The sequence below is a fragment of the Stegostoma tigrinum genome, chromosome 10 (genome assembly GCF_030684315.1).
Source record: "Stegostoma tigrinum isolate sSteTig4 chromosome 10, sSteTig4.hap1, whole genome shotgun sequence".
In the NCBI taxonomy this organism is placed as follows: Eukaryota; Metazoa; Chordata; class Chondrichthyes; order Orectolobiformes; family Stegostomatidae; genus Stegostoma; species Stegostoma tigrinum.
In genome coordinates, this window is record NC_081363.1 from 55,588,176 (window position 1) to 55,616,017 (window position 27,842).

General features: G+C 39.9%; 1 protein-coding gene across 1 annotated transcript; it reads left to right on the forward strand.

Moving 5' to 3' along the window:
* Positions 1 to 26,435, forward strand: pnn (pinin, desmosome associated protein). The gene is made up of 9 exons (XM_048537958.1): positions 1 to 148; positions 2,665 to 2,736; positions 6,890 to 6,958; positions 13,899 to 13,971; positions 15,477 to 15,571; positions 16,067 to 16,142; positions 17,818 to 17,973; positions 18,054 to 18,192; positions 24,845 to 26,435. Exons 1-9 carry the CDS (start codon positions 36 to 38, stop codon positions 25,972 to 25,974), a joined length of 1,923 nt encoding a protein of 640 aa, XP_048393915.1. The 5' UTR covers positions 1 to 35; the 3' UTR covers positions 25,975 to 26,435.
* Positions 26,436 to 27,842: the final 1,407 nt, after the last annotated feature.

Genomic DNA, 27,842 nt, shown 5'->3' on the forward strand with positions numbered 1-27,842 from the left:
CCCAGAGTGCTGTGCGCACGGCGGCGAGAGAAAAGATGGCGGTAGCGGTGCGAAGTTTGCAGGATCAATTGGAGAAAGCAAAGGAAAGTTTGAAGAATGTGGACGAGAACATTCGGAAACTGACTGGCCGGGATCCGAACGACCTCAGGTGACCGCCTTTCAGCCTACGACACCTCAGACTCGGCTATCAGGGGCTCGGGATTCTCCGCTTTATACCCACTGGGCCGCCAGGTGGTCGGGCCCGGGCTTATCCCGCGGCTTCTCCCCGGGAGGGGGGTAGGAGAGAGAAGCGTCGAAACGAAACGGGAAGGGAAGGGAAGGGAGAGTTGGAGGCCGAACTTCGGGACTTGCCCAATATTGGCTGTGGCGAGATCCCACTCCTTGGAACGTCTGACTGCCTCTCTCAGGCCCGTGCCTTGTCTCTTGGGCCCTGCCGCCTCCTGGCAAGCGGCCCCATGGCGTTCCCAATCGCGGAACTCACCAGCGGAGGAATGCCCCAGCTTTGATGGCGTGGGCGCCTAGTCACCTTAAGTGAATGGAGGAAGTGGTGAAAAAGAGCATCAACCCCATTCAGTGGCCATTACTCAAGATATTTTAACGATTGAAACGTGTAGAACGCCTTCCCCCTTGCACCGCTGTGAAATTGTCCCTTCACTTTTCGCGGTTACTAACGGATTCCCGCGTTTCAGGACCTCACTTTCTTCCCGCCACAGAATCAAGTCCCGACATTTAAAAGAATCTTAGTAATTAACAGTGGATTCGTAATTAGCCACTTGTAAACCGGCGATTTTCACTTACTTCAATACACGGCAACCCAAACATAAATGTGGATAGTAGGTGGGATTCTCTGCAGAAAGTATCGAGACATTTTGCCACTGTGTACCAAAACATCACTAATAAACTAGTTCTCCTGGTGTTCTTACATTCATTAATGTATTGTTTTATGTTATAACGTCATGAAGTTTTGAGATTTGTAACATATTACAGAATGATAGCAAATCAGACTGTGTTTTGTGTCTCATCACCCCTGAAGTAGGAAGTGGAAAACTACCGAATGCAAAATAACACTTTCCTCCCTGCCCCTACCCCATCCCCATCCCAAAGCTCGTACGCTCTGAGTCTTGGCTAATTTGACATCACCTCAGTTCTTGATGTATTTCTCACCTTTGAAGAATTAAGCTGTCTTTCTGTGTTAAAGATCATCTTTTTTTCAATATGTCAGATGAGTGCTTTTGAAAAGGACACTATAATTGTAATTCAATAAAGTTTAGTGATGACTGCAGTTTAAAAGCAATAAAGGGCTTTATTGTGGTAGAGTGACCAATGACTTGAGCCATATTTGCATATACTGGCAGACTAATTGGGAAGAATGCACAAAATCCACCTGATCAATAACAAAAGCACAAGGATTTCTGTACCAAGTGTATGTTAAGGTTCAGTTGAAATAAGTAGACTAGCTTTTTTTGCAATGCATTTCAGTAATTTATTTTTCAAAAATGACTAGGAGGCTTTCTTGCCAGTATTTAGCCTGAGCTGCTTGAATTTCAGTGAGCAGATGTTAATCCACCAAGGTGGATCATAGGGTCTGAAATAACAATATATAGAGCTGGATGAACACTGCAAGGCCAAGCAGCGTCCGAGGAGCAGGAAGGCTGATGTTTCGGCCTAGACCCTTCTTCAGACTTCAGATAAGCCTGAAACGTCAGCCTTCCTGCTCCTCTGATGCTGCTTGGTCTGCTGTGTTCATCTAGCTCTACACCTTGTTATCTCAGATCCTCCAGCATCTGCAGTCCCTACTATGTCTGGATCACAAGGTCTACCAGGTTAACCTCATCCTTTAAGATTATGTTGAGAGGCATTACATTTGAGAATTGTACAGGAGTTTGTGGAGTCATAATGGAACTGTCCAAGCAGGAGTGGGTAGAGATCTTGTTGCATTCGTGTTATTAAACGCACTAGGAATAGCAGCAAGAATGGAGAAAGTAAGTGTACTGTGATGTAGTGGTAGAGAAAGATTAAGTGGCCAACTGTATCAAAAGCCTTGAGCTCAAGAGGAGGAATTTGTTGTGGCCATTGGTGACCGTAAACAGGGTTGTCCCCACTTTTTGAAGAGATTTGAGTGGCAAGTCAAAGGGCGGCAGATGGTAAGAGGAAAATTTCTTCCATTTATTTCTTTGTTTGCCATTTCATTCCTGTTGAATTAAAAGGTGTTTTGCAGTGGATTGTGGATAAAAGTGTGAAGCTGGATGAACACAGCAGCCAAGCAGCATCTGAGGAGCACAAAAGCTGACATGAGCTTTTGTGCTCCTGTCATGCTGTTTGGCCTGCTGTGTTCACCCAGCTTCACGCTTTGTTATCTTGGATTCTCCAGCATCTGCAGTTCCCATTATCTCTTGCAGTGGATTGTTGCTGGTTTACCGTTATTCCTGTTTAATATGATCGTATGCATCACTTGCTAAATCCTTATTTCCTAATCAAAAAGGCAAGTGCTGATTTTTGAGTGACCCGTTCCCTTCTGTGGGTGAAGTTCATAGATGTTAGCTAATAGTTGCAAAAGATGTTCTCACTTTCACAATATTTCTTATAGTTTACCATACAAAACCCCATACTTGGGTATATGACTAGCTTTAGTCCTTGTTAATTCAAATTTATTTTTGAATACAGGCCCGGCCAAGCTAGGCGGTTATCCATCGCAGGTCCTGGTGGAGGTAGAGGACGTGGGCTTGGATTACTTAGGTAAGATAGAAATTCATTACATTTCCTTAATACCGTTTACATTTTTCATTTGATGGAATAGAATCTTTTACTATGTTAAATTTAAAGGAATTGCATTTATTTCATGTAAATGGCAATGTAAGATTCAAAGTTAGGAAGTGATTTTATTACATCTAATTGGCATACATTTTTAGCTTTAGTTTATAATTTAATGTGTACTAGGAATTCTGCGAAATTTTGGTTTGTGATTTAGCCGTGTAGATATATAGCACTGAAACAGACCTTAGATCCAACTTGTCCATGCTGACCAGATATCCTACATAAATGCAGTCCCATTTGCCAGCATTTGGCCCATATCCCTCTAAGCCCTTCCTGTTCATATACACATTCAGATGCCTTTTAAAAGTTGTAATTGTCGCAGCCTCCTCCACTTTCTGTGGAAGCTCATTCCACATATGCACCACCCTCTGCACGGAAAAAGTAGCACCTTTAGGACGCTTTTATATTTTTTTCCGTCACCTTAAACCCATACTGTCTAGTTTTGGAATCTTCTTTCATCTGAACCCTTTCAAGTACCACAACATCCTTCCAAAGGAGGGAGAATAGAAATGCACACAATACAAAAGCCGCAGCATGATCTCTCAACTCCTGTACTCGGTGCACTGACCAATAAAGGCAAGCAAACCAAATGTCTTCCTCACTATCCTATCAATCTGTAACTCCACTTTCAAGGAACTATTAAACTGCACTCAAGGTCTCTGTAGTAATACACCCCAGATCTTGCCATTAAATGTATAAGCCCTGCCCTTATTTGCCTTTCCAAAATGCTGTACCACTTTTTTTTTCTAAATTAAACTTCATTGCCACTCCTTGGTCCACTAGCCCATTTGATTAAGATCCTGATTTACTTCGAAATAACCTTATTTGCTGTCCACTGCACCTCCAATCTTAGCGTCACCTACTAACCATACCCCTTACGTTCACATCCAAATCATTAATATAAATGATGAAAAGTGGTGGGCCCAGCTTGTGACACATGGCTAGTCACTGGCCTCCAGTCTGAAAAGCAACCCTCCCCCACCAATGCCTGTCTTCTACCTTTGAGCCAATTCTGTATTCAAGTAGCTAGTTCTCCCTGTACTCCACATGATCTAACCTTGCTAACCAGTCTACCATGAGGAACCTTGTTGAATGCTTCACTGAAGTTCAGATGGATCACATCCACCGCTCTGCCCTCCTCAATCCTCAATGTTACATCTTCAGAAAACTCAGTCAAGTTAGTGACAGATGACTTCCCATGCACAGAGTCATGTTGACTATCCCTAATCGCTCTGTGCCTTTCCAAATACATGTAAATCCTGTCCCTCAGAATTCCCTCAACAACTTGCCCACTACTGAGGGCAGATTTACCAGTTCCTTGGCTTTTCCTTACCACCTTCCTTTAATAGTGGCACAGCACAAGCCAGCCTCCAGTCTTCTGATACTTCACTTCTGACTATCAATACAAATACCTGAGCAAGGGGACCCAGCGATCTCCTCCCTCACTGCCCACAGAGTTCGGGATTAGACCTGATTAGATCCCAGGGATTTATACACCTTTATGCATTTTAAGATGTTCAGCACCACCTCCTGTGTGATATGGACATTTTAGGATGTCACTATTTATTTTCCCACATTCTTTATCTTCCATATCCTTCATCACAGTTAACACTGCAAAATACCCATTTAGTATCTTGCCCCATTCCCTGCAGTTCCATCATAGGTGGCCTCGCTGATCTTTAAGGGACCCTACTCCCTCCTACTTTTGCCCTTAATATATTTGTAGAATCTCCTTAGACTCTCCCCAATCCTGTTTGCTAGGGCTATTTTATATCGCCTTTTTGCCCTCCTGATTTCTCTCAAGTATACTTCTACTGCCTTATGCTCTAACAATTTGCTCAATCCCTTGCTATCTGTACCTAACATGTTTCCTTTTTCTTGATCAAAACCTCAATTTTTCTAGTCATCCAGCATTCCCTACACCTACCAGCCTTGACCATCATCCTTATGGGAACATACTGTCTCTAGACACGCTATCTTATTTTTGAATGCTTCCCATTTTCCAGCCATCCGTTTTACCTGCGAACGTTTGCCCCCCAATTGCCTTCTGAAAGTTCTTGCCTAATATCATCAAACTTGACCTTTCTGTAATTTAGAATTTTGTCTTTTAGATCCAACACTTTTAAAACTAATAGGATCATGATCACTGGCCCCAAAGTGCTCCCTCCACTGACACCTCAATCACCTGCCCTGCCTTATTTCTCAAGAGTAGGTCATGTTTTGCACCTTCTCTGGTAGGTTCATCCACGTACTGCATTAGAAAATTTTCTTGAATAAACTTAACAAATTCCTCTCCATCCAAGCCCTTAACACTGTGGCAGTTCCGATCTATCTTCGGCAAACTTTAAAATCCCCTACCGTAACCATCCTACTATTCTCAGAGAACTGAGACATCCTTACAAACTTGTTTCTTAATTTCCCATTGGCTATTAGATGGTCTATAGTGCAATCCCAATAAGGTGATCATCTCTTTCTTCTACCTGTTCTACCGAAATAAGTTCCCTGGACTCTTCCCAGGAATAATCTCCAAGTACAGCTGTAATGTTACCTTTAATAAAAATTGCTGCTCCCCTTTCTATTGTTCCTATGGCATCTGTATCCTGGAACATTAAACTGCCAGTCCTGTCCTTCCTGAGCCATGACTCTGTAATTGCTGAGAGACCCAAGTCCCATGTGTCCAACCATGCTGAGTTCATCTACCTTACCTGTTAGGCTGCTTGCATTGTCCTTTACTTTGTTCCTACCTGCCTTTACCGTTTGACTTGATTTCTCCTCCTCCTCCTCCTCTCCCTCTCCCCCCCCCAAACGGTATCAGTCTCAGACCACTCTCTTTCCTCCATGCCTCCCTGGGTCCGACCTGCCACCCGCCCATCCTTACTAGTTTAAATCCTCCTGAGCAGCTGTACCAAATCTCCCCACCAGTATATTAGTCTCATTTCAGATACGGGTGCAATTCCTCTTTCTTTATACAGGCCGCTTCTATCACAGGTGATCCACAAGTCTGAATCCTTCTCCCCTACACCAGCACCTCAGCCACACATTCATCTGCTTTATCCTTCTATTCCTACTGGCAGCAGGAATAATACAGGTATTGCTATCCTTGAGGACCTCCTTTTTAAATTTCTGCCTAACTCCCTATATTCTCTCCTCAGAATCTCGTCCTTCTCTTCATGGATTCCAATCCGTGCAACAACTTTATACAGGTCCCTCGCGCCTTTGAGAATATTCTGCACCCTCTCCAAGATATCCTTGATCCTGGCACCAGAGAAGCAACATACCACTATGATGTCTTGTTGGCTGTAGAAACGTCTGTTTGTGCTTCTGACTAGAGAGTCCCCTATCACTATCAACCATTTGGAGCCTGGTATATCCCTTGTTACATTAGAGCCAGTCTCAGTACCAGAAAACTTTCTGTCAGCGCTGCATTACCCTGAGACCCCATTCTCCATTCTCCACCCTCCACTCCACCCCCCCCCCACCCCCCCCCCCCCCCCCCCCCCCCCCCCCAATGCCAACCCTACACTTTCTAAAACTGCATACTTGAGATAAGGGTGGCCATAGAGACTCCTGCACTATTTCCTTTCCTCTCCTACCTTTCCTGGAGGTCACCGAACTACCTGACTCTCTTCGGTTTATCTCCCTTGCTGCAGTTGACGTTTGCCACACCCCCTGGCTCCCATAACATGGAATCTCTCCCACATCGACAGGAAGAGCACATTGCTCTAGTAAAGGTCATCTTTGCAACTTAACAATCTACAGACCCAGAAAATAACGTTCTTCCTGCTGCAAAAACACTTCTGGCCAACTTAGTATGTATGTTTTACATTTTAATCCAGACAGATCTCAATAAAAGACATAATTTTAAAAAAACATACTCACTATTGCAGATTTACAAAGTAAAACTAACCACTTTGCTGTTTCCCTGCCTGTGATCTCCCCACACAGTTTCTCTAAGATCAGGTGTGAGTTTTGCAGTTTTATTTTTCTTAGATGAACTCCCCTTTCCAGAGGAGAGATTTTTTTTTTAAAAAAGGTTGCTCCAACTAACTGGACTGTTATTTTCTTGTTTAAGTAGACGTGGACTCTCTGACAGCGGAGGAGGTCCCCCAGCCAAACAGAGAGATTTAGATGGGGCACTCAGCAGGTATCTTATCTTTATCATTAAGTCTAATGTCACATTGGAAGTGTTTATTCTTGCAGACAACTGTATAAGCAATATAGTTAAAACAACTATTTGTTGGTGTTTTGATAATGTTTAATTTTGAATATTCTGTCCATAAATGAAGAAGAGATGCTGAGGTGAATTCTTTCTCAGTAAATTCAAACAAGTGGCCCTGCTTGCACCATATCTGTCTTGACAAAAAGAGTAACTTGAATTTCCACAGAAGAATGCTTATGGCATCTTTTCAAAGTATAAACTTAATTGACCAAAGAATACACACAAATTGGGCAAGTGTTTAGTCAGTTACTTTACTCTTGAGACAAATATGCATGTTTTTAACAATATTTTCCTGTGTTCTCCAATATATTCAGTAACATCATGGAAATGTACAACACAAAAGGAAGCCATCAATCCCGCTCCAGTCCATTTCCAGTTACTAGCGCTTAGCTCATAACCCTTCTTTTATTCACTCAAGGGGCATGGCCGAAAGGACAGTTGAGTCAACCACATTGTAGTGGGTCTTAAGTCTCATGTAGGCCATTACAGTTAAGAATGGTGGTCTCCTTCTTCCCTTGAGGATATTGGTGAACCAGATGGGTTTTTCCTGAGAATTGCAGTAGTTTCATGGTAATCATTTCACCATTAACTGCAGTTTTTTACATTTTTATTCAGACTCCACCATCCACTCTGGGATTCAAACCTGGGTTTCTGGGTTAGTAGTTTAGTGATTAGTACCATTTGGCTATTGCCTCACTAAGCTATTAAAGAACTCATTATGCTTTCTCAGTTGTATTTTCTACCTTCAGGGATCTGTCAATGTGCTCACCAAGGTCCCTTTTGTTCCTCTAACTAAATCTAACCTTTTCTGTTCTCTCTTCAGTAATGGCTGTAATAGCAATTTTATTAAGGGAATGTCAAAATTATCTTGGAAGTTTGTCATTTTGAGCAATTCACACTTCAACCTATTAACTCTCCTAATAAAGTAAAGTTGATAAAGTGAAGTCTCTGACTTAATTTGGTGTAGAATTAATATGCAGGAGGAGACTGTTGTGTGATGTTAATACCACTGAATTAGTAGACCGGAATAGGGGGACACTGGTTCAATCCTGCTGTATCAGTTTCAATTAAATAATTTTTTAAATAAAAGAAAAACATAAAACTGTTTTCAGTAATGGTGATATGAATCTTAAATCAATTGTTAGAAAAACACATTTGGTTTACGAATGCCCTTTCAGAATGGATTCTGTGAATCCTACCTATTCTGGCCTCCACATAACTCCAGATCCACAGTAATGTGATTGGCGGTTTCAGAGTCAAAGAAGCTACTTGTTTCAGAGAGTTAATGGGCAGCAATCCTGCTTTTCCACTGAGTCCTGCCTCATGTACCCTTTAAATCCTTTACACCTGAAGGATTTAATCATCTTCTCTTATAAACATTATGTTTGGGTCTGAACTGTTTCTGTGGCAGATAATTCCACAGGCTGATTTCTCCTCTCAATCCTAATGGCCTGCCATCATGTCCTTAAGCTATAACCCCTAGTTCTGGATTCCCGTGTCGTCGGCAGCATCCTTCCTGCATTTACCCTGCCTAGTACTGTTTAAAATTTTGCAGATTTCTATGAAACCTTGCGATATTCTTGTAAACATCAGTGAATTATAATCCTGACTGATGAAGTGTCTCTCCATTCATCTGTCCTGCCTTTCCAAGAATCAGACTGGTAAGCTTTTGTTAATTTTCCTTCATAGACAGGGCCTCTTCCCAGATTAGGAGACCAAAACTGTGTGCACTGCTCCAGGCATGGTTTTAAGGCCATGTACAACTGTAGCAAGATATTCCTGCTCTTGTACTCAAATCCTGTTTCAATGAAAGCTGACATACCATTTGCTTCGTGCACCATCTGCTGTACCTGCATGCTTGCTTCCAGGTACTGGTGAATGAGGACACCCAAGCCTCTTTTTTTTTCCCGCTGTCTATCTCATTAAATTATGCTTCATCTGCAATGAATTTGTTCAAATCAAACTGAAATTATAAACCACAAAAACTTACATATGCTGGTTATGAAACTATTGAGCTAGAAAGCATTTCCTGGGGTCTGAACTGCATTGAAAGTGACCTAATCTGCAACTACGGAGAAACTCTATAATTGTCAACCCGAATTCTGTTGAATTCTTTTTAACTTGGATCATTTTCTGTTTTCACTAAAAACCCCCGTGTTGTTCTTGTATGTATTTGCATTTTTGTATGGACTTGTTTTTTCAACAAGTCTTTCCACAGAGTGATTTCATTTGATAAGCTATATTATTAGCTTGAACCTTGTTACCTACATTTCTTTTTAAAATTGACACAGAGATCACCAACTTGATCTCACTTCTTGCCAATCCATGTTTCCCTTGTACAATAATTCATCTTTCATGAACACTTCAAAGGGCAGTTAAGTCAATTGAAACATTGCAAGATTTGAGGTCAACATAGGCCAGAGCTGCCTAAGGCTTGTGTCCTAAAGACAATCCTAAACCAATTGTCATTTTTTTTTTTATAAAGCAGATGACAGATTTCTGGTCACTTTTACTGATACAAACACTTTGGTTTTAAAATCCAAACTGCCATAATGGGATTGAACTTGTGATCTGTGAAAAATAAGTTCATGTCTGTAAATGATTTGTGTGGAACTGCAGGAAATGGAGATAATAAAATGAATATTTTGCATCAGTGTTTACTGTGGAGAAGGATATGGAAGTTAGGGAGCTTGGGGAAATAAGTAACAGCATCTGGGAAAATGTCCACGACGCAGAGGCGGTGTGCAGAACCTCTTAATGCAAAAAGGTAGATAGATCATAGAATCCCTACAGTATGGAAACAGGCCCTTTGACCCAACAAGTCCACACCAGACCTCGGAGCATCCATCTCCCTATAACCCACAGTCTACACTGCCCTGAACACTACAGGCAATTTAGCATAGCCAATCTACCTAACCTGCATATCCTTGGACTGTGGGAGGAAACCCACACCGACACATGGAGAATGTGCAAACTCCACACAGTCGCCCGAGGCTGGATTCAAATCTGGGTCCCTGCCACTGAGGTAGCAGTGCTAGCCACTGTGCCACCATGCTGACCCCTGGGTCCTGATCAGGTGTACTCCAGAACTTCGTGAGAAGCTAGGGAAGTGATTGCTAGGCCCCTTGCTGAGCTATTTGTATCATTGATAGCCACTGGTGAGGTGCTGCAAGACTGGAGGTTGACTAATGTCGTGCCATTATTTATTAAGGTGATAAGGAAAAGCCAGGGAACTATAGACTGGTGAGCCTGACATCACTGGTAGGCAAGTTGTTGGAGAGATCCTGAGGGACAGGATTTATATATATTTTCAAAAAGAAGAACTGCTTAGGGATAGCCAGCATGACTTTTATCTGTGGGACATTGTGTGTCACCAATTTGGAGGGTTTTTTTGAAGTAACAGGATTGATGAAAGCAGAGTGGTGGACGTGATCTGTATGGACTTCAGTAAGGCGTTTTGACAGTATTCCGCATGGTAAACTAGTTAGCAAGATTAAATCATGTGAAATACAAGGAGAATTAGCTATTTGGATGCAGAACTGGCTCAAAGGTAGAAGATTGAAGGTGGTGGTGGAGGGTTGCTTTTCAGACTGGAAACCGTGACCACAAGGATTGGTGCTGGGTCCACTGTTTTTGGTATTTTATTGTAATGATTCGGGTGTGAACTTAAGGGTATGATTAGTAAGTTTGCAGATGACACCAAAATTGGTGGTATAGTGGACAGCCAAGCAAGTTGCCTCCATATGATGGGACCTTGATCAGTTGGGCTGAGGAACAGTAGATGCAGTTTAATTTGGTTAAATGAGTTTTCTTCCTTTTGGAAAGGCAAATCAGGGCAGGGTGTATGCGCTTAAAGGTAAGGTCCTAGGGAGTGTTGGTTAACAAAGACCTTGGAGTGCTGGTTTCTAGTTCCTTGAAAGTAGAATTGCAGGTAGACAGGATAGTGAGGAAGGCATTTGGTTTGCTAGCCTTTATTGTTCAATGCATGGAATTGAGAAGTCATGTTGTGGCAATTTTGCTCTCCCTCGTCTGGGAAGGATGTTGTGGTGCTTGAAAGGGTTCAGGGTTCGAGCCATAAAGAGAGGCTGTGAAGGCTAGAGAGAATTTTCTTTTTCCCTGGAGCATCGGAGGCTGAAGGGTGACCTTATAGAAATTGCTAAAATCGTGAGGGACGTAGATACAGTGAATAGTCAGGTCTTTTTTTATTCTGGGGTAGCGGAGTCCAAAACTAGAGGGCATAGGTTTAAGGTGAGAAGGGAAAGATAAAAAGGATCTAAGGGACAACTCTTTCACGCAGAGGGTGGTGCATATGTGAAATGAGATGCCAGAGGAAGTGGTGGAGTCTGGTACAATTACAACTTTTAAAAGGCATCTGGATGGTTATATGAATAGGAAGGATTTGGAGGAATATGGGCCAACTGCTGATAATGGGACTAGATTGATTTGGGATATCTGGTCGGCGTGGACAAGTTGGACCAAAGGTTCTGTTTCCATGCTGTCCGGCTCTGACTCTGTGTACTATATAAGCTTTCTATTTGAAGATTGTTTCTCTTTCTAAACGATCTAATCTAACTACTTTTCAGATTCCCTTTGCCTCATTAGCCTAGGGTTTCCTCAAGATGCTATTTGATTGGTGTGAATTGACTCAGTTAGTCAGTACCTCTAATTCTACCCAAAACTGCTCCTAAAGTTCATGAATCAGCCCTTCTCCAAGCAACTGTAGTCACATTTTTACCACCACAGTATAGCTCTTTTATTAGTTAGCATGTGACACTGGTAGTAATCCTAAGACTAGCTTTTTTTTTTGATGCCTTAATCTATTTCACGTAATCTGCTGAAACTGAATCCTTTTATCCCTGTCCTCAAGGTAATTGGTTTCAATTTGATCTCTGACTGGTGGCCAGTCCCAATTTGTTTTGAGGGCTTCTGTGTTTGACCTGTTATGTACTTTCCAGATGCCAGTGTAGGGGCCGTGCAATTCATGATTTCTCCTAGTTTTATGGTCCACTGCTGTCTCTCTTTAGCAATCCAATTCAGCGGAAACAAAGATTTGAGCTTTTAAGTACCACAAAATACTTAATTAAAATACATCAGAACACGTCGGAACTAACCACAAGACTCCTACAACTGCTGGGCATCAGAGCAACACACAAACCCACATCAACACTGACAACTGTTCACCCGAACTAAAGACCCAAACTCCGCCATGGACTGGACCAATATCGTCTATGTGATCCCCTGCAGAGACTGAGAAACTCTGCAGCGGACAAACAGGAAGGAAACTAACAACAAGGGTACACGAACGCCAACTGGCTACAAAAAGACATGACCAATACATTTTCATCTCTATCCATGTGGATAAGGAGAACCACCAAGTTGACTGGGACAAGCTAAGCAGAGACAGGCATGGGAAGTCCTAGAAGCTTGGGCACTCCACGAAGAAAGCCATTAACAAACACACAGAAGTCAACCCCCATATACACTCCACTACAAAGGAAAACCAGAAGTGAGGCAATCCAGCTCAGCGGACTCGAGTTCTTAAAAAAAAAAACAGGTGGGAAAACACACTGACGCTTCATCGGAGGCTGCACTGAGGATATTACCCAGCTTGGTAACAAAGTGCCTATGGAACATTAAACCAGCTCGGCAAGCCAACCAGCCTCAACAGGTCATTTCTACCCCTGAAAAGACCCAAATAGTACAAAAATGTGAAACTTGCACCGCCCTCTCCAACTGAGCGCACATCTACTGTAACCTCCTTACCTTGAACAGATCTGAAAGCAGAGTATTTTTTTTCTCCCCAAAGGGCCAAACTCAGCATCTCTACAGGCCCTTTCGAAAAATATCTTAACTTTTTCTTTAGGCCTGTTCAAGTTAAGCCAAGCTATTTTTCAGAGTCTGAACTGATTACTGTAGGTCCAAAAATGTCTTTTATCCAAATACCAGTTCACCCTGAAGTTTTTGGATGAGGGATTCCTTACTTGTACAGTTTTTTTTCCTTCATATTCCATTTCCAGATTCAGTATTCCCACACTTAACGTTATTCTCTCTGGCAACCACATCCAAGATGAGAAGTTACTCCACAACACCACAAAATACTTGGGATGTGATTTGCCATTTCAGCTTCAGCATTATGTTTAAGTTAGCACAAAAGAGTCTGAACCAATTACTCCAGCATTTCTCGTTGCCGGCATCTGTGCCCTAGGAATATCTTTGACCACCTTCTTAAATGAATTAACGTTTCATCAAGTCTTCAGAACGCCTGTACGCAAGTACTGCATGGTACATCTTCTCCACGCTGCCATAGAAAATAAACATGTAACTGCCTTCAGCTAAGTTCAATACACAAATGTTAAATTTATATTTTTAATTAGCAGATTTTCGTATTTGTATAGTCTCCTGAATTTCTCTGCTGTGTAATCAGCGTGCAGTCTTGCATCTGATCTTACCAAATCATCCCCACCATGCCCATATCCCGTTTCTGATCAAACAGAATCAGCAATAAGATTTGTGTTGTTTCCAAAAGAACAACGAAGCATCACTGGAAACGTGGAAGCATTCGACAAGAATCTGACTCTTTCCTCTGCAAGAGAAGAAAATAAAAAGAATTATTTCATACCACTGTGTTCCTTCTGATGATCAAATTGTTCTTAGGAGAGCTGTGGGTACTGAATATCTGTAGTCTGAATATATTAGATATTATGTCGACTAAAAATCAGAAAATTGGAAGTTTGCAGTTTTAGTGCAAAATTCCTTACAGACAAAAAATGCACTCACCAGAAGTGATTAATGTTTTTGCTGCATGCAAGATAAGTGCTTTAATAAATTATATTTCAAAAATCCAGTTGGTGCTGTCTTTTACTAGGCTGGGAGATCGTCGGTCTAGGAGAGAGTCACGTCAAGACAGCGACGCAGAGGATGATGAAGATACAAAAAAGGTATTTCTTAATTAAAAAATGAAAGTGCAGTTCAATCCTGATTCAGTTGATAAATGTACCTCTTTATTCATTCATTGAATGTAGAATGTGGACAGGACTTATTTCTCATGCCTCCTATCCTGGAGGAGATGTGGTGAGTTGGCTTCTTGAGCCACTGCAGTTCCTCAGGGCATCGGATACCCACAGTGCCTCTGGGGGGGTTCCAAGCCTCTGACCTGGCAACAAATAGAAGTAATGATATGCTGTTAGGTGAGGATAGTGTGGGATCTGGACTGGAACTTGCAATGGTAACATTCCAATGCTTCAGCTGTCCTAATCCTTCTAGTTCAAAGTTTTCCGAATCATTACCCACTGTAACCTTATTGCGTGTTTCGGAAATGAGCAAGCTCTTCTTGGTGAGAATGAATGTCTGGTTTTGTGAAAAATTGGAGCAGAGGACTGGCAGCTGTACCTGCCTGAAAAGCTCAGTATAATGGCTAATACAGCCCTGTAAACGCTGCAGATGACTGACCTACATTGTGCGTTTCTCAAAATTGAGAGAACTGTACTGCAGATTAGTTGAGCAAGATCCTAACACTGACGTTGTGACATGATTCCATGAGTACAACCACGATATCATTACCATCCCAAGGTAAATCTTGTTCTATGGGTAGGATGGCAATCAATTGAGTTTCTTTCTCCTGAATTGTGTTGTGCTGCTTGAATGTTGTTGGAACGACACCTGTCCATTTGAATGGAGAAAATTTTGCTTGTAGTTCATGAACTTTAGAATTTTGTAAAGAACAAAATCCTAGACACAAACTGGCTCAACCACAAACTTACTTATTAAATAAACCTCCTAAATCCCTGACATGAAAGCTTGGATAGTCTAAATGACACAACATCTTGATCTGGTTCACCCTATTTTAAATCCCTCGGTTAAAATCTCGTTTCCAGCCCGAACCTTAATTTAGGTATACAGTTGAAGGTAAAGGGGTGATGAGTAAGTCCTGTCTTTTCGAAAATGGTCTTTGACCAGCACTTGTGTACCCAAACTGTGTTGGTGGTTGGGGTAGTGAGGATGGTCTTTCACATCTGTAGAACTCGACATACCCAGGGATATTGTTGATGATCTCCTAGATATTGCAATAATTGTGGAATCATATCATAGACAATGTCAGGCTATTTCTTAATTAGACTACAGCGCATGTCTTTGATTTTGACACTACCCCACAAATGTAGATAAGGAGGATTTTGCAGGTTTGCTGTTGTGGTGAGCTCTAAGGTAGAAATGATGCCCTCTTCCAATTTCCTTCCCACACTCAGTTCTGAAGAACTCTTGGGTTCCACTAAAATGTCAGCATTATTGAATAGGTTACTGACAATCAAAGAAATGAGCATTTGGAGGTACTGTTACAGAAAATTTTCTCCGGTGAATTGGCTTTTCCCATTAGAGGGTAGTGACAAACTTTTTTTGCTGAAATGAAAATTAATAGTTAATTAATAATTTCATTTTCTCTTCATAGCCAGCGTTGCAGTCTTCTGTTGTTGCTACCTCCAAAGAAAGAACACGCCGAGACCTTATTCAGGATCAAACGATGGACGAAAAAGGCAAAGAAAGGTATCTCTACTCCACAGACAGTATAGTGCACAGTATTAACTGCTTTGAAACATATTATGAAAAAGACTTTGAAATCACTCCTGGGCAAGTGTAATTTTAGAAGGTTCACTATTTCAAATCAGCACTGGTGTAAACTAAAACTGCAGACTACATAATTTGATTTTTTTTTGTGTGTGTGTAATCGTTACCAAACAGTTTTACTTTGGCTGTGGACATGGAGTTCAAAGCTGAACTGATAGGGGTTTGAACAATTAAATTGTTAACACAGTTTTGTTTTCTAAGAATGTCTGTCTATTTACTGTTAACTCAGTGTTGTTCATCAGAAGTCCTGTGAGAGGAGTATTTAATGGTTTAAAAACTCAACAACCCCGGGAATAAATTGTAATCTCAGCACGTTTGAATTTATTTTGCAGTATATTCTTGATTAAACAAGTTTTTGGTCCAATTCCAAGACAACAAGTACAAAGTATCTAATTGCTGTCTTTTACTTAATAGGAATCGGCGGATGTTTGGCCTGTTGATGGGTACTCTGCAAAAATTCAAACAGGAATCTAATGTTGCAACTGAGAGGGTATATTTTTCTCTTTATATTTGCTCTTCAGTTGCTAGATCTTGCTTCAAGAGTTTGGTCCTGATTATTGCAGTACAATAATGGTGTCTGAAATACTTCAAGCCAATTTGTGCGCAACAGATGTCATTTATGAATTCATTTCTACCACACAAATGCATATACACAATCTTTAACTTTAACTTTTAAATTATGGCAAACTAGTATATGTCATATGCATTTTCTTCTAATCCCATGCAGCTTTCTGACTCCAAGCAGAAGAAAACTGATTTATTGTATTTGCTGTGAGTTGGTGAGGACATGGTGTATGAGTTAAATGCAAAATTAATGTAGAGCACCGATTTCCATGCTTACCTTTTACAGTAATTTTAAACTGAAATGCTGAATCATCGTTTTAATTGGAATCAGGTGTAGTGTGCATATTTTAACTATGTCTGAGTGGTTCTGAATGCTGCTATGTGAATACTAATTTGAGTTTTGCCAGTCAAGAAGTGTTCCCTGTAGGGGGAGATTTAATGACAAATAATGATTCAGATCCTAAAAACTCTTGCAAAATATTCTCACTTGGTAAAACAGCCAGCCTGCTAGCTAATCATTGTATCACTCAGTGATGAATTTGAATGCAGCCCAAGTATGAGAGGGCAGAGTGCTGACATACTGTTTTCCAGTCCCCTAAATCCATTCGTTAGACATTTGTCTTCAGTTTCTGTCTGAATTGTACTAATGATTTCAGGGGTATTTCTCAACCATTCAAACAAGCTTATATATTTGATAGTGTGCTGAATAAATGTCATACCAAAAAAATGTTCCTTTTGTCCAATGGTGACTCTTGGGCTCACTTTAAGCACCTCAATTAGTGTATTGTTTCTTAGTTTGCAGCTCGTTGTCCAAGACGACATGTAAGTTTACTTAAAATTATTCTGTACAGCTCTATAATCCATAACTTCATTCCATTGGTTCTCTGCAGCTTTTGGTTGATTCTTCAGCAATTCTATTGATTTGAAATTTTGTGATTCTACAGTATTTTTAAAAAAAATCTGTGATATTTAGATTCACTTCAAGTTTTGTGCCGTCACACTGAGCCTATAGGCTTTATCGAAGAATGTTGCTAGCTATGAAATAAATATACACGCACAACGCAATTCTGGTATGTTGAATAAGTTGTCGGCATACATAAGGACTGATGCAACTGAAAGATTGGCCTCTGGTGCCTTTTCAATAATGTCTGTCTAGGAATGACAGTTAGACCATACTTGACTGTACAATTAAGTAGAATGTACACTCTCAGTGATGCAGTCAAATGTGGTGATTTTCATGGTTTTACTTGTATTTGAGATATTAACCTGTGCAGTACTTAGGAGTTGTTTTCTGTTGTTAACCTGCTTCCCCTCAAATCACACTGATATGAAGTTCTGGGGCTGGCATGAAATGACTATCCTGAATTGAATTTTTTTGATGTGGAGGTGCTGTCGTTGGACTGGAGCAGGCAGTCAGTTATGCAGTACCGGATTATAGTCCTTCATCAGGTGGAGCAGCACTCCTAAAGTTTCATTTTAAATAAACCTGTTGGACTGTAATCTGTTGTCACGTAATTTGTCATTTTATACTTTGTGAGCAGAGTAGAACCGAGCTTGAAAGTTCGAGTTTTAATTCTTTCTATTTCCCCACTTACCAACAGCAAAAAAGGCGTCAGGAAATAGAGCAGAAACTTGAAGTGCAAGCTGAAGAAGAACGTAAACAAGTAGAAAATGAGAGGAGAGAATTATTTGAGGAACGTCGTGCTAAACAAACTGAGCTAAGACTTCTAGAACAAAAAGTGGAACTGGCCCAGTTGGTAGGAATTTGTTTTCTGCTTAGGAAATTTGTGAATTTTGTATTTGCTTGATCTTTAATGTTTCTTCCTTTTTTAAACAGCAAGATGTATGGAATGAACATAATTTAAAAATAATCAAATACATCAGAACCAAGACAAAGCCTCACTTATTTTATATACCTGGCAAACATTGTCCAGCTACTCAAAAGCTTTTGGATGAATCACAAAGGAAGATGAATGGTAAGTGATTTTGCAGTAGAATTACAGACAATGTCTTATCTCAGGCCAAAGAGATTAAATCCTGTAATTTCAGAAATGTAGCTTGCTAAACAATATGAAATTGAGTTATGGTAATCACTTTTCTAGTATGTCACTAATTCATGTATAGAAATTGGTCATTCTGCAAGTCTGCAGTCTTTAAAGAACGATTAGCAAGCGGAGGATATGGATTACCGTGAGTTATTGCGATGCAAGACTAACTGTGACCCAAGTACAGGCACCCTTTTGAAAATGTCCCAATGCAGCTGGTGAGAGTGAGTTGAAAATGTAACATGGTTGGGTATAAGATGACATGTGCAGTACAAAAGGAGAGAATGGTTAGTTGTGTTTGAAAGGGAGAAGGGAGCTTTTTGATGCCTAGATGAAAGGGATTATCTTGGTGTGTGTGCGTGTTTTTTTTGGTCCCCATTTGCAGTGTGTTGATAGGCCTGCCAAAATATTAGAACAGTATAAAGTCTAGACAGATGTGGGTCTTGGACAGTTTCATTACTGAGGCATTATGTCTTTGTGTAAAGAAATCTTTGTTAAAGACCAAATCAAATTTGAGAGCATCAAGTCTGAAGGGCAGTTTAGTGGTATTTATCTTGTGCTTCAGAATCTCAAGTTGAATTCTTCGTAGCTCAGCAATTGGCTTTAGATCACATTTCGGTGATTTTTAAAGTAGCCTGTGTTTAGAAATTGTTTTAGTAGAAAACAGCCTGATTTAAAGGTAATGTATCTTAATCAAATGAGATTGAAATGGAATGTGAGGAGAACAACTACTTCAGTCAGTCTAACTTTCAAGTACTAATCTTAAAGATTTTTTTTAATAAATTGGGTCAGCTTTGTTCTCTTTGAAAAAGTTTAGCAGTAAATGATTATGATACTGAATAACAATCAGTTGAATTGTGATTGACTCTCCTGGCCAATGCTTGAACTTTTTTGCACCAGAAGGCCATTTATAACAAAATGTCTGACTGAGATGGACCAAACCAATGTTTTTTCTTAGAAAGATTAAAAATAGTACAAGGCTCATTTTACCAAATGAATTCCAAGTAGCTTTGCTTTAGGTTACTAAAACTGAACTATTTCAATCTGTCCCATCCTATTCTCATTCTGTGCTATCAAATACACTTACACTCGCCCAACATTCCGAGGTAATCGCGCAAGTTTCCATTTAAAGGGTCCAACAGACATCACCTGCCCAGCCTGCTATGCCACCAAAAGAGAAAACACTAGGAAATTACATTCTATAAATCAAAATATCTTTGCTTTTCAAGGGGTTGTACTAAATGTCTACCATATAGTCTTCATGGCAACTTCCAGAGGTGACTAATTCAGTTGAGCGAATTCCTAGCATCTAATCAGTCTTTTAGAAGTGTTGCATCATGATCAGAGGTTCATTTAAACAGAAGTAGTGTATTTGTATAAAATCTAGGCAGTAATTTAGAGCACTCCTTTTAATGCGTGGTTTTAGAAGGCTCATCAGTCATAATATATCATGCTCATACGGGAGATTGATGTCGGGACTTATACTTTAGTTAAAGGAGAAACCTAAGGTAAAAGAACTTTTTCATTCTGAACGTGCAAAACTAAGGACATTTGAAAGTCTAAAATACTAAAATGTTTTGCTGGCAAACAGGAAAACTCTTGCATGAATCAACCACATTGGGGTTACCAAGTTAAATGCTAGAGGATAACAATTTGAAGTTTTCAGAGTGCGCTTGCAACCTGAAGATCTACAAGGAAAGTGTAATTAAATAGTGAAATGCAGATTCCTATATATGCAATGCAAGACCCCACAATTAGTAATTAAGATAAATTATTAGAAATCTTGGCTTTGAAGAAGAGGCATTGAATGTTTTGGTTTTATGGAGTGACACTTGTTGCTTGAAGTGATAATGAACCCAAAATAGTAAAGTTATCTAGAAGCCCTAACAGTGATCTGAATGTCAGCTGTTAACTTTGTTCTATTAAAAGTTTTCTTTCTGGTCACTTGAACCTGTTTAACTGTTACTGTTGGATTTTATCAGGTCTTTAAGAGCAGTTAGCTTTGGGTAATCCTTGTTCAAATAACTTGAAGCACACGCTGTTTAACTGTTTGTTTCTGTGTAAACATGATCTAAAAATTAATTGTTTGAGATTGTAGGAACTGCAGATACTGGAGAATCTGAGATAACAAGGCATGGAGCTGGATGAACACGGTCTAGGCCCAAAACATCAGCCTTCCTGCTCCTCTGCTGCTTGGCCTGCTGTGGTCATCCAGCTCTACACCTTGTCTAAAAATTAATTGATTCCTTTCATTTTGTGAGAATTTCAAGGATTGACGACTGAGGAGAAATTCCTTTTATTTTCATCCAAGTGGGATTTTTTTTTTGTAAACTGTGTCACCGTGATCTCTGGATTCCTACTATGTTGGAAACCTTTCAGCAACTACCCTGTCAGCCTCATCTGACACCGCACGCCCCCCCCTGCCACAGTCTAAAATTTCAATAACATCTCTTTTTATCATTCTTTTTAAACTCCACTGAATATAAGCCCATCATACCAAATCTTTCCTCATAAGAAAACCTTCTGTTTTTCCATGTTCATAATCTGTTGACTTTTTTGCCATCTACTTAACCATTACCAGTCTCTAAAGATTTGTTGATCAGGGCTATTTTCCCTAAAACGTTGGAGGCTGAGTAGTGATCATAGAAGTTTATAAAATCCTGAGAGGCATGGTCGGGCGAACAGCTAAGGTCTTTACCCCATGGTAGGGGAGTCCAAAACTTAAGAGGGCATAGGTTTAAGGTGAGAGGGGAAAGATTTAAAAGGAGCAGCTGTTTTAGAGAGGGTCTGTGGACCAAGGTGCCAGAAGGTGGAGGCTGGTACAATTATAACATTACAAAATGCATCTAGATGGGTATACAACTAAGAGGGGTTTAGAAGGATACAGGCCAAATGGTGGCAAATGGGACTAGATTTATAGGATATCTGGTCAGTACGGACAAGTTTAATTGAACGGTCTGTTTCTATACTGTACATCCCTGTGACAGTGTCTGGACCAGCACTAAGCTATGCATCTTTTGGATCTTTCTGTATAAACTATCCTTAAATCCTTGACTGCAGATGGTGCGCCTGCTTCTGCCTCCTAGGAATGTGTCTTTTGACAGTTATGAAATCTCTCCTTAGTCTGCCACAGCTTTGCTACTGACTAGCTTTCACTTTATTTTCCCATTATGTTATTAAAATCTGTCTTTTAAATTCTCATAAAAGCAATTACAAAGGTATTACTGACTTTGAGCCCCAATTTCTTATTGAAACTGGATGTGAAATTGTCATGTTCTGCTCATTTTTATCTCGGATCCTTTGCTGTGGGCTCATTGGTAGTGTGCAATGAAATATAATTAATTAAAGCTAAAGTAACCTGTTTCTTGATTGTTTCTAAAATGTATTGACCTGGTCATACACTCAATGAATACAATTCATCCTTAAAGCTACATTTGGTGATTCAATTCATTCAAACTATATGAAAATTAAAATCACTATTATTGTTAGCCATTCCTGTCAATGACTTTCTTTGGATGTTCTGAACCCAGATCATTTCTCGTTACTGAACTAATCTCATCCTTTGTTCTTTTTTCCTTTCCTGGCCTGATTTAATCATATCCCAGCCATAGTCACTTTGTAACTTTGCCCCTGGTGTTGGCTATCGTATCGTACTTTGTATTTGTATTTGAGCAACCAAATCATCTGTCTGCTCAAAGAGCCTATAATTCTGTCCCTTCACCATTTTTCTTTATTCTGGCCTTATTTGCTAATGCTCCTATGTTTATGTTCTGCCCTTTCCTGTAAAAATTGATAGTTAGCCTGTTTTATTGTCTTGTCTTATCTCTCTCTGAAGTTTCTGAATCTTCACTCGTACTATCGATTTGCATATCCTTTCTAAATATTGTTTTAAACTACAACCCTAGGTATCTAATTTGCCACGATTACAATTCTTCCATGCCAAGTTTTAAACTGTGCATCCATCTATCATTTTCATTTCATTTTTACTGTCAGTTTTGTGTGGCTTGAATAATAATCCGAAAATTACTTCCTTTTGTGGTTCTAATTTTTAACTTAATCCTGAAGCACTCAGCTGAATCTCTTCTAGTTCTAACAATGTCAGTGGTAACTGCATGGACAATACGAATTGAATCCTTTCCCTTTCTGCCAATAGTGCCAAGGAATACAGCTTTCTGGAATATCTCATCCCATTCAAATGCGGAGAATAGTGTTCCCTACCACTACATTATACTCCCCTCTCCAAAACAAACACCATTACTGCTATTGTCACGACTGCCCTCCTCAAACATCCTGTATGGCCACTGCATCATGATGCTATGGTCAGCTTGTTCAACCTTCTTGCAATCTTTTGCTGTTCTTCCTTAGCACCAAATCCACTGGATGATCGTAAGGACTGAATCTCCACCTTCAATTCTTCTAGAAGTCTGTATGTACTGCTTCAGTTTAGAAAGGACAAAAGGTTTTGTATTCCCTTCGAAAGGCTGATAACTGTAATCTAATCTAAAAACCTCAATGTTGATTCAGCTTGACTGTAAGGCAGGACCAATAATTGTTTTGTTTATCGTTGTGAATACTGTCACGGTCACCTGTTCTGATGTCAGTCTAGTTTTCAGTTCAGCTTCGCAAGTTCTGAGACTTAAATATGCGATATTTAGGTTCCACATCCATAGCCATATTTATAAAGTTGGCACATATTACTGCTAATCTAAGATAACCAGGTATAGAGCTGGGTGAACACAGCAGGCCAAGCAGCATCAGAGGAGCAGAAAAGCTGACTTTTCGGGCCTAGATTCAGATTCTCCGGCATCTGTAGCTCTTATCCTCTTATCTCTTACTGCCAATCTATACTGCTTTAATCTATAATTATGCAGTAACTTCATTAAATAATAGTAAGTATTGTTGAATGAGACTCCTGGGAGACCTTGGCTGTGTATATAGATGTTGTCATACTGAATTTTGCTTGTTGTAACAAATGGACTCAAAAGTTCCAGAACAATCTATTTCTAAACATCCGAGTGTTTAAAGATTTGACTTTGTTCCATTTGCTACAATTATTAATATCCTCTTACTATTCAAGGTCTGTTACAAGGAAGTAGTGAACATATTCCAAAAAAAATGAGTGTACTGGACTTGATGTTGAAGAGTCAAATCCCAACAGTCTTTTTAAGCCACCCTATTCTTAATTTCTCAGTCTAATGTATGTAGACCTTCATTTGAAACGAGCATCTTTGTAAGACAGCAGTTTGACAATTTTGTTACAGATTTTTAACTGGTTTTATGCATTTGGGTATTACAAGTTTAGTGACTTAATTAGCTATTGATTAATTTTGATAATAACTTCTTCTAGCGTAGTTACCTTTTTAATAGCATGAATTATGGGTTTGTGTCTGTTTTCTTTAATAGTTTAAAGATGCAATGCATCCACTGTTCAATGCCGAATCTTCCAATTTCTAGTCCTGTTCCATCACCTAAGGTCATATTTTTATTCCGTGAAATGTTAAACAAAGTCTGATCACTTGAAACAGTTTCTCTCGTGATTTAGAATTCCTCTCTTTGAATTTAAAATAGTTCTTTCTTTGTCTTTTTTTAAAATATAAATTTAACCCATTCAAATTTCTGATTTTTGGTTTTGAGCAAACAATGATTTCAGATTGACAAATTATAAACTAAGTGCTGGAAGTTCTGGTATCCTGGGAAACTTCAGCAACTGCTTATTCCTGTCGAGCAGTTCCTCAAATATTGCTGTTTGCAAAATGGTTGCAGGTTTTGCTCACTGCACTGAAAAATGTACAAAAAGGTTATGTTTTCGTTTGTGGGAAGTGTACAGTGCATGTCCTACTGCCCTGGCCCTCTTACCTTTCGAAACCTTGGATGATATTTCTCCAGTATTGTTTTGCCTTCCCTGTTTTGTATTTGCCATTTTTGATCTGTTTGCTTCAGCCGTGTCACCCCTATGAATATCTAGTTCTTTAAGCAGCAAGAAAACTAGCTAATCTCTAATCAGCGTACCTTGTGGTAAAGCTAGGAATATTACCTACAACATGGATCTCAATTTAAGCAGAACCTAAAATCACTGATCTTTTATCATATTTGTCACCTTTTAGCATTTCTATGGGGAGGCAATGGCCTAGTGGTATTACCACTAGACTCCAGAGACCCAGATAATGTTCTGGGGACCCAGGTTCAAATCCCATCACGACAAATGGTGGAATTTGAATTCAATAAATATCTGGAATTAAGAATCTAATGACCATGAATCCATTGTTGATTATTGGGAAAAACCCATCTGGTTCACTAATGTCCTTTTTGGGGAAGGAAACTGACATCCTTACCTAGTCTGGCTTACATGTGATTCCAGACCCACAGCAATGTGATTGACCCTTAACTGTTAAGGATGGGCAATAAATGCTGTCTGGCCAGCAACACCTGCATCCTGTGAATGAATAAAGATTAAATCATGTTATTTGCCGCCTCTTTTATGCTCTCCTACACCACCATTACAATTTATTTCTTTTTGGTTATGGTGCTACATTGTATTTGTCTTCAGTTTTGTATGCAAGTTTGTTTATTTTTGAATCTTCAGGTATTTTTGAACACAGGCGTCTGGAGTTTGCAGATCAAATTAACAGAATGGAAGTTAGACCTAGACGTCAGTCACTGAAGGAAAAAGAACAGCGAGAGGTGCAGAAGGAAGAGCAACAAAACGAGGAACAGGAGGGTAAGGTGGCTCACCATGAGGAGGTGGAGGATTTGGGTAACCAGAATAATGATGTAGAAATGGAGGCAGCAGAAGAGGAAGTGGAAGTAGTTGCAGTTAAAAGCGTAGAGAAACAGCAGGAGAAGCAGCAGGAAGTGGAGGCTGAGGAAGAAGAGGAGATAGAGGAGGGGGAAAACAACAGCCAGTCAGAGAGTATGCCTGTTGATGATAAGGAAGTAAGCCAAAATGTGGAGAACGATCAGGATATGGTGGAGGAAGTAGATGAGTGTAAGGAGGAGAGAGTAGAAGAAGTTTGTAAGGAGCCTGAGCCGGAGCCCGAGCCCGAGTTGGAGCCAGAATCTGAACCCAAGCCAGTACCTGAGTTCAAGAACAAACTGGAACCCGAGCCCAAGCCTGAGCCAGAGCTTGAATGTTCGGTTGGGAATGAACCAGAACGAGCAAGTCCTGTAAATACTCAACCAGTGGATTTACAAGTAGAGCCAGTTAGGGTATCACCAAGGAAAAGCACAAGTAGGAGCAAGAGTAGTAGCAGGAGTAAAAGCAGAGGCCGTGAGAAGACCAAGAGTAAAAGTAGGAGTAGAAGCAGCAGTAGCACTAGCTCTAGTAGTAGTTCAAGTACCAGTAGCAGTGGCAGTAGCTCAAGCAGTGGTAGCAGCAGTAGGAGCAGTTCCAGCACGAGCAGTAGCAGTGGCAGTAGTAGCAGAGATAGCAGCAGTAGCACTAGCAGCAGTAGTGAGAGTCGAAGTAGAAGCCGTAGTCGGGGTCACAGCAGGGACAGAAAGCGTAGGAGGAGTTCAGATCGGAAACGTAGAGTTACTTCAAATGCAGACAAGGATCGTAAGTCATCAAAACCCAGTAGCAAAGATTTAAAAGGATCCAGGGAAAAAGGGTCACGGTTAGATAGGAAGAGATCTATAACAGAAAGTCATTCAGGCAAAAGATCATCACGGACTGAAAGAGATCATAAATTGGACAGGAAAGACAAAAAACACTAATTCACAGAAGACTGAAAAATGACTTTAGGAAGGCTGTATACAATGTACCTGATAAATGGAAGGATGTTTTCTTTCAGCTGGAGGATAAAGCCGCCTTAAGTCTTGCTTGCTGTATAGTACTTTTATTTGAAAACCATGAGACTTAAATTTGCCATTAGTCCCTGTACTTTTACAATGTTTTGTATGCACATGTTTCTTTAATTATAATTAAAGTGTATTTCTCAAGATGGCGTTGTATGGAAAATATTGTACTAAGCTTAATAGAAGGGCTAGCCTTCCTCCCTTTTCAGTGTTTTTAAATCTGTTGTATTCGACCAATGATGATGCAGTTCTGTACAGTTTCAATTCCAGGGGGAAAAGATGTCATCTGAACAATGTTAATTCTTAGCGTAAAGATGGTTGTCTTTGAATATGTACTATACAGTTTCTTTATGTAGAATTAAATGTACATTTTAAAAAGAGTGAAATCTGTTTGTCTTTCTATTAAAAAGTTTCTACAGAATTTGAGATATTTGAAGTAGTCCTTTTCTCATGAAACAAGAACTCACTCGTAAACAACAAGCTCGTAAAGTTAACAGTCTGACAGATTTAAATACCACACCTTCAATGGTTGAGAGCATTGAATACAGTTAGGAAGATCCCAGATTTGGTTTGGCCTCTGCTTAATCCTGGATTGGATAGTTAATCTTCAGTGTCCCAGGATTGGAGAGAGGAAAAGTTAGTTGGTGTTTCCTTCTTGATCACCTGTCCATGACCATATTTGCATGTGCACATCTTTAAGGTGCAACTGTCAATTTTCTTGATTTCTGAGATTTAGGAAGCATGTTAACATTTTATTAGATTGCTGATTTAAAACTACCCAACGTGTTCAGTAAAGAGGGGAATTCAATTAATCCCCACTATTGCTGTCTGACTGTCCTATTCATGTTAACTTATTGTTGACATTGCACTGCTGAATTAAGCATAGCAGCTTTATTCAGGTAAAGGCTTTTTTCTTCCATTTGGTTGTCAGGTTCACAGTCCAATATCTATATCATCGAGATTTACAAATGTGATTGAGTGTGATAATGATCAGACAATCTGTTTTGTGATCTTGATTTAAGTATTAGACATTTGCCCAGGCCACTGAAGATAGCTCATCTGCTCTTAAGTGTTGCAGTAGGATCTTTTGAATCTACCTGAACAGGCTGGTGATGTTTCGAGTTAAAGACACAAGACAGACCTTAAAATTGCTGACTACTTGACATCTGGAGTATAAATGTAATTTCTTTTTGCAAATAACTGTGTCTTTGAGGTGAGCTGCACCCTAAGTTCTAAATGTTATCCTCGCTTTAGCAGGAATACAAATGCTTTCTACTTGAGAGCAGCTGAACTTAATTTAAACTAAATATTTACTGTACCTGGGACTAAGCTAATTCACTGCTTCTAAATAGTATCAGTTTGATTTGGTCTGACTTTTTCTCGCTTGAGAGCTGCGAGTTGAGTGAGTAATGGAGTTAGGTGAGGACGGAGAGATGTGGTCCCTGCTTCTAATTCTTTTTCATTACAAGAGATGGCAGATTGATTGAAAAGCAAAACACCTGTTCAGTGTAGAAGGTGTGACTAACATACCAGAAATAGGTGTTAATCAGAAAATGGAAGTGAGAGCAAATGAAAGTAAGAAACTAACAAACTAAAAAACTCAAGGTAATGAAGCAATATCAATGTTATTTCTTGAAAGTGCAATCACATTGATACTGCATTTGATGAGGTTGTAGTAAGTGTTATTGCAAAAATTAAAAATCACCTATGTTAGGCATAGCAATTTTAGTATAGATAGATTGACTAGTTAACAGGAGTGGTTTATTTTGTTAGCAAGAGTAATGAGT